Source organism: Camellia sinensis, chromosome 14, assembly GCF_055761805.1.
Source record: "Camellia sinensis isolate YWXY chromosome 14, ASM5576180v1, whole genome shotgun sequence".
Lineage (NCBI taxonomy): Eukaryota > Viridiplantae > Streptophyta > Magnoliopsida > Ericales > Theaceae > Camellia > Camellia sinensis.
This window is the reverse complement of record NC_138974.1, coordinates 59,800,511-59,808,151: the sequence shown is the minus strand read 5'-3', so window position 1 is coordinate 59,808,151 and position 7,641 is coordinate 59,800,511. Positions and strand designations below refer to the sequence as shown.

At 39.1% G+C, this 7,641-nt stretch overlaps 1 protein-coding gene across 1 annotated transcript; it reads right to left on the bottom strand.

Moving 5' to 3' along the window:
* Nucleotides 1–1,790: 1,790 nt before the first annotated feature.
* Nucleotides 1,791–6,480, bottom strand: LOC114299363 (alanine--glyoxylate aminotransferase 2 homolog 2, mitochondrial). The gene is made up of 9 exons (XM_028244083.2): nt 5,931–6,480; nt 5,468–5,698; nt 5,216–5,386; nt 4,265–4,408; nt 3,940–4,119; nt 3,031–3,256; nt 2,395–2,508; nt 2,212–2,298; nt 1,791–2,123 (listed from the first exon to the last, which is right to left on the bottom strand). The coding sequence occupies exons 1-9, from the start codon at nt 6,213–6,215 to the stop codon at nt 2,080–2,082; spliced, it is 1,482 nt and encodes a 493-aa protein (XP_028099884.2). The 5' UTR covers nt 6,216–6,480; the 3' UTR covers nt 1,791–2,079.
* Nucleotides 6,481–7,641: the final 1,161 nt, after the last annotated feature.

Here is a 7,641-nt window from a genome sequence, read left to right as displayed (position 1 = left end):
TTAAATGGCTTACTAAACAATATATATATATATGGCAGAATGCCTAACCAGATATAACAATGTCTAATTTTAGTAGTTTCAATGACACTTGCATTGGAAGTGAGGTCTTTTGACTTAATAGTTGTGTAAGACCACTTTATAGTGTAAATTTGCTGATTCAAATCTTATGAACAAGAATTTGATACTCATTGTGTTGCCTCATTCCCCTACTAATATTTAAGAACTAGCTCCTTATGATATGGGTTTGGCTTTTATTAAGCTGTCATTTCAATTTTAAAAAGTGTTTAGGCTTGGTAGGTTCATTGTTTGACCGATTTCGGTGCTGAACCATTTACTTTTTAGGACTTATTGAGTGAAATATTTATATGAAAAATAAGATGATTGAATATCTGTGGTTGTATACTTGAATCATATTTGTTTTTAAAAAATAGACGACAAATATAATTTTAAAAATAACCATCCATTTTTTGTAATACAAATTTAATTCAAATATATAGTTACTGATATCTGATCATTTTGATTTCTCATATGAATATTCTACTTAACAAATGTTAAAAAGTGAACGGTTTGGATCACCAAAATGGACTTACCAAGCTCAATCGCTCTCTTAAGTTGAGATGGCTAACATGAGAGAAGCTCAACCTTTGATATATAATGTGTAGAAAAAAAAAAATGCATTTTTAGTCGTTTTCTACTGCTCAAGTTACTTTGCTGTCAGGGTCAGTCTCACATAGAAGGGGCGAAAATATATATACTAATAAAATTTTTAAATAAAAAGTATAAATTGTAATATCAATTTTACACTGACATATAAAAAGCAAAAAGAAGTTTTAAACATATACAAATAAACATTTTAATTTTACCCATATTGAAAAAGATAGCAATTATAAAAATAATTTACTAATGCTGTGTTTGGTTGGAGTTTTTGAGGTGGGATTTGGAAAAGGAATGAGAAATGTAATCCTATTTATGTTTGGTTATAATAAAAAATATATGGGAAAAGAAAGGGGGTGAGAAATAAATAAAGAAATAGGATACCTTTTAGGACATCAATTCTATTTTATAACCAACACAACCAAACATAGTTGGGATTTGAAATTCTATTAATTCTTTCTCCTTTTCCTTTCATTTCCATTTCCCTTTCCATTTCCCTTCCTAAATCCCCCAACCAAACACAGCGTTAAGTGAGGTATTTTCAAAAAAAAAATTTCATGGCTTGCATTTTTGGCTCACAATTAATTTCAATATTCATTACAATGAAGGTTGCATTTCTTGGATGCTTTGATGCCCTGAATCCATTTTTTCTTATCCACTCACTTTGATGTCAAACTACTTTGCAAAAGGTCGGTGGTCAGCAAAGATGGTGAAGTTGCTAAAGAAGAGGTTGGGTGGGGTTCAGGCTGGGAGTCCCTACAAGTCTTTCCCTCTCCCACACGGGTTTCACCACCAGCAGAGTCAGTCCACTGGCTAGCTCGGCAAAGGCTCGTAAGAACCGAGTTGTGCCGAACATAGTGCCATAAACCTTTTCCATCTATAAACTTTTCTTTCACAACTGTTTTATTCCTAAATTGCCCTGCAACTTCCACACTTTTTTTAAATTTTATATTTCAATCTTTAATAACTCATTCAGCTTTCCTTTTCTCCTCATCTAAATAATTTTTGATCAACCAATTGATTGATTTTCATAGCACACCTAGTGTATTTTATGCTTACAAAGTATGGCAAAGCAACTAACATATTCAGTGTACACACCAAAACCCAACAAATTAACAGCTCTGCTGCGTTATGAATTTGATCACAAGCAAAATTTATATATTGCCAAATAGTTGAGCAGATTGCTGATCTGAAAATATCATTTTTTTTATATAAGGAAGGTCTTAATCCAAGACAACGAAGAGAGACAGAGACAACGAGGTGGTGTCTCATCTTCTCCTTGCTAGACAACAGCATTTTATTTCTGATATAACTAAACTGCATATATATATTATGAATTACCCCCTTCCAGTCTCCAGCACATATTTATTGTATCAAGTTGCTGATGATCAAACAGACATCGTCATTCAATTTACCACATACACCTCACAGCTTCAGCATTGCATAGTCCATCACACCCACAAGAAAATCTACAAGTAGTACAAAATGGGCAAATCAGAAGGATCATTAAATCAGGAAGAGCGGGAAGAGGAGGAGGAGGAGGAGGAGGAGACATACCAGCATCTTCTTTGGTGAAGCAGAGGGGGGGAGTAATCCTAAACACATTCCCATGAAACCCGCCTTTCCCAATCAGCACTCCCATTTCTTAAACAACAATTAAAAATGTCAGTCACAATATACAGAGACAAAAAGACTGTCTATTAATTAGAAATTAGAATTTTCACACACACACACACCGACCTTTCATCTGTTCCATTATATGCACAGTTTCAGCCTTGGCTGGAGTTTTCAACTCACGATCAGTTACAAGTTCAATCCCTAGCATCAAACCTCGTCCCCTGACATCCCCAATAACTGCAGAAACATGTAAAGATGAGTCATACCAGTCAAAAGCTACCTTTAGATATTTTGATAGTATTTGTTTGATTTTTTATTTATTCTTTTTTTGAGACAGTGTTTGGTTTGTGTTTGTAGAGTAGTTTTTGAGATAAAAAGTACGAAAACTTGTTTGGTTTGTCTTTTTTCAGAAATAGTTTTGGAAAATTGTTTTGGGGAGAGAGTTTTAAAAAAAAGTGATTGATTTGATATGTATGAGAGAGAGAGTAATTTTAGAAAGTAGGTAACCAAACAAAATTTTGAAATTTTTTTTGAAAAAATTTGTTTGGCTTGATTACTCTTGAAAATTTGCTTGTAGAGAATTTTTCTCAAAAATTTTTCTGAAAAACAAACCAAACAGGGCCATAGTGTCTATATTTGTATATGGCATAAAAAAGGTTCAAACCCATATCGACCATGAACTTCATGATCAGTATCACCATATATAGATTTGAGATGAATAGTTCAGATTCCGTAACATCAGAATGCGAGGGAACATACTTTCATGCTTTTCTTTAAGGGATGTCAGACGCTCTTTCAGATATGATCCCACAGCGAATGCATTCTCTTGAAGCTTTTCTTTCTCAAGTACTCTCAGAACAGCTAGCCCACCAGCAGTACTCACAGGATTCCCTCCGAAGGTATTAAAATAGCAACGATAAGTCAACACCTTTGCAATCTCAGGAGTAGTTACCACCGCACCAAGGGGAAGGCCATTTCCAATGCCCTGAGAAACCATGGGGGGGGGAACTCAAAACTTGAAAAGCTAAAAAGGCAGGCCAAGCATACGAAAAAATAGAATTGTTTGTGGCAGTCACATGGTGCCCTTCAGATGTCTTCTCATAATATTAGATATAATAATTTGAAAATTTAAAAAGTAAAATGCAAGTTTATTTTACTCTTGCCTAAGAGTGGATTCAGTCTATATTTCCTTCATTGAATGTTTGAGCCCATTTTGAATGTAGCCAGCCTGGAAGTAGAACAATGAGGATATATTTTTTTTTAAATGTCCATTGAATGCCAAATTTAAATGATATTCTAAAGCCAAATCCCAGCAAGCTTCACCAAAGATAGGCTATTCTTTTTCTTCTTTCAAATTATTTGTCAATCACAAGATGTGCTTCATAAAGAATTCACAAATATTCATAAATGATATGCAAACCAAACAACCACGCAAGAAAGCTTTTCCAAAAGTTCAAGATAATAATTGGGCTAGAAAGATAAGAGACTAATGTAGTTTTGATTCACTGGAATGGAATGGCCATTCCTTAGCCTCCCTATGGATATGACTATATCCATTTGTAATACATTTTTCGTCATCTTTTTAGTGAATCAAATGTGAGAATGAACATCATGATCATTCCATTCCACCTCATTCCAACGAACCAAGCAGAGCATAAGAGAATCTACCTTAGCCATAGTCACAATATCAGGCACAACACCGTGGGCCTCAAATCCCCAAAAGTGGCTACCTGTGCGACCAAAACCTGACTGGACCTCATCAGCAATACAAAGTCCTCCAGCCTTTCTAATGCTGCTATACACAGATGGCAAGTAACCAGCGGCCAACTCTAAAATTCCACCCACTCCCTGTCAACCATTTAACTTCCACTTAGACATGAACAAAAGAATGGTTCACTTCATTAGAATCCAAACTACAAGCAATATAACAAATCCATACATAAACACATGTCCATTTGTGTTATGTATTGTTTGTATGTAATTGACAAGGCACCTGTATAGCTTCTGCAATAAAGCCTCCAACACGACCACAAGTTCCATAAGCAATGAGATCTTCAACATCTTTCGCATATTTTGATCCATCCGACCCAAAGACACCTCTGTATTGATCTGGGTTCAGGGCATGGTGAATTCCAGTCTGTGGAGCATTGACATAACATAAAAGAATGAGAAGACAAAAGAAAAATAGCATTTTTGCTCAATGGGTCTGTTAATAGAAATTCTTGTTTTCTATAAGTTTAAGGGCTATGGCACTTGGTTTGTGAAATATTATGGAGCAATTTGGTACAGTGATAGAAAACTAATTTGCATATAAGGGATACATCATTGCAATTGTAAAACATCAGGGCCTAGTAATTGTCCATTCACTTAACCAAACCAGTGTCGAGCTAATCTTTAAGCTGGAAGTGGGGATTCAAGCCACACCAAGATAGTCTCAGAACCATTATGCAACAATGATATTCTTAAGAATACTACAAGTTGGGTGGAAATAAAAAACAAAACAACAAACAAACAAATAAAGTAACAGAAAAAAGGGCATTCATCCTACTGCCAACCTTTTCTACACAAAAATCAAGTTGTTGGGTATACATGAATCAAAATCATGAGGCTGAGTAATTGGTAAAAAGCTGGAGAGAGTACACTTATAATTGTTTTCTAAATTTTCAAAAACTATTTTCGTGTAAAAATGAAAATGATATGAAAACTACGGGTGCTTTTAAACGTTTCAAATGAAAATTTTGAAAATAATACCATACAAGGCATAATAATAAAACTAAACACACAGATAACCATTTGCCCACTTCACCACTACTTCATTCATGTTTATGAAATTATGATATACAGAAGTAGTCCATGAATTATATGGCTGACAATTCCAATTAAGCAACAAAAAAATTTCAAATCAAAGAAAGTATACAGATCTTTGTCCGATTTTTGAGAATACCTGTACAACATTAAATTTATAGTTACATTGAGCAGTAGCACCCATTGTGGCGGCTGCATTCCCATGATAACCATTCCTAATCGAAACAATATCATGGCTGCCCGAATACAACCGAGCCATCATCAAAGCCAGCTCATTGGCTTCAGTCCCAGAATTCGTAAAGAAAACAACCTAAAACAAAATGGAAAATAATTCAGAATTCAAATTAATACCAACATGAAAAGACAAAGAAACAAACAAACAAGAGTAAACCTTGAGATCACCAGGCATCTTGGATGCTAATGCCTCGGCAAATTCGGCAACGGCAGCATTTAAATAGAGGATGGTGGAGTGCTGCAATCGGTTTGTTTGGTTAACAATGGCTTCCACCACATCAGGGTGACAGTGGCCGCAACATACAGTAGCAATTCCTCCGAAGGCGTCCAGGTATCGCCGCCCGTTCTCGTCAAACAAGTACTGCATCTTTCCATCAACCAAATTCAACTGTCCAATCCAACATACATACACAATTATTATTATATAATTCAACAACTTCAGCAGCATTTTCCAATCCAATCCAATCCAATCCACTCATTAATCAACAAAACAAAACAAAAACACAATGATAGCAAATACAGGTTTTGAACGTAGTGCAAAAGGTGCGATCTGATCTTTGACACGTCACCAGATTCAGGAGAGATGGTGATGACGTGGCAAGGTCAGGGAGGCGACTTACGGGATGAGTGTATAAGTGGAAGAAGGAGGGGCTGAGGTAGCGGAGGCGTTTCTTCAGGATCTCGGAGGCAGGGGGTCCGGTGTAAGGAGGGGGAGTGTAGTCGAATTGGGGCATTTTGGGAATTAGGGCGTCGTTGTTTTCCTCAAGTGGAAGAGCCGTGCTTGATGAATGCGCTAGCCTTGGATTGGAATGTGAGAGGCTTTGAAGAAGACGATCATGCCTCTTCAACATTGCTTCTCTTCCCGATACTGCCCTCGCACTCGCTGTTCCCAAAATCTTCTGCATCTTCACGGTTTTCCTTGGGTTTGCCCAGCCGCAGAGAAGAAGAGAAACTAAAACTGTATCACGGTGACGAGGAGAGAGAGAGAGAGAGAGAGAGAGATGAGTTTATGATGAATATTCAAATAGAGAAGATGAAGACGACATCTGTTCATTGCTCACGTGTTTTATTTCTCTGAGTTGGCTACGTTTTGTTCCTTTCTACGACAGAAATTATTTTCTTGGGAGCATTTAATTTACAAAAAAAAATTAGGTAGTTACGGCACCACTTGGTTGTACCAATCACAAATTCTTATGACCTTTTATATTCTTTAATAATTTAAAATAAAATTATAGATTCTATCCTTTCTATAAAAGATACGTAGGTACTGTTTGGTAACACTTATATTTTTAATTTTTTTTTATATTTATAAAAATTTTAAAAATTCAAATAAAAACTTGTTTGGTAAAACTTTTGATTTATAAATCAGTGATCTCAGTTTATAAATTTAGCCAAAAAATAAAAACACAAAAAATGTGTTTTCGTTTTGAGTTTTTAATTTATTTTTTTTTACCACCCAACAGTAGCCACCACCCGCCACCATTTTCCATCACCGTCTTCTGCCACCACCACTCACCCCCCACCACTACCTGCTACCACCACTCACCACCCACCTGCCACCACCCGCCACCACCACCCACTTGCCACCCACTCGCCACCACCACCCACCCATCGCCGTCACCACCACCACCACTACCACCGCCCACCACCCACCACCCGCCACTACCATCCATCTCCCGCCACCACCACCACCACCCGCCACTACCATCCACCGCCCGCCACCACCACCACCCGCCACCTACTAGCCATCCACCTGCCACCACCATCCACCACCTGCCACCTACCCGCCACCACTACCACCACCACCACCACCATCATCACCCACCATACACCCGCCGCCCACCAGCCACCACCACCACCACCACCACCCACTCGCTACCACCTACCACCCGCCACCGTCACCCACCCACCCACCACCACCACCACCCGCCACATACTCGCCACCATCCACAATCACCCGCCATCCGCCACCTACTTGCCACCACTCGCCACCACCACCACCACCCGCCACCATCCACTCGCTACCACCCACCACCCGCCACCGTCACCCACCCACCCACCATCACCACCCACCCGCCACCACCCGCCATCCGCCACTCGCCACCCACTTGCCACCACCACCTACCACCACCCACTCGCTACCACCCACCACCCGCCACCGTCACCCACCACCACCACCCACCCGCCACCACTCGCCATCCGCCACCCACCTGCCACCATCCACCACCCACTCGTTACCACCTGCCACCGTCACCCACCCAGCCACCCACCACCACCACCACCACCACTTACCCGCCACCACCCACTACCATCAGCTACCCACCACCCACC

Excerpts from the sequence above, each read along its gene's own strand:
- LOC114299363 (XM_028244083.2), bottom strand. The coding sequence starts at position 6,215 with ATGCAGAAGATTTTGGGAACAGCGAGTGCGAGGGCAGTATCGGGAAGA. Across the intron at positions 2,509-3,030 it reads CCTTAAAGAAAAGCATGAAA|TTATTGGGGATGTCAGGGGA; the intron begins GTATGTTCCCTC and ends ATGTTTCTGCAG. Across the intron at positions 2,299-2,394 it reads TATAATGGAACAGATGAAAG|AAATGGGAGTGCTGATTGGG; the intron begins GTCGGTGTGTGT and ends TTGTTGTTTAAG.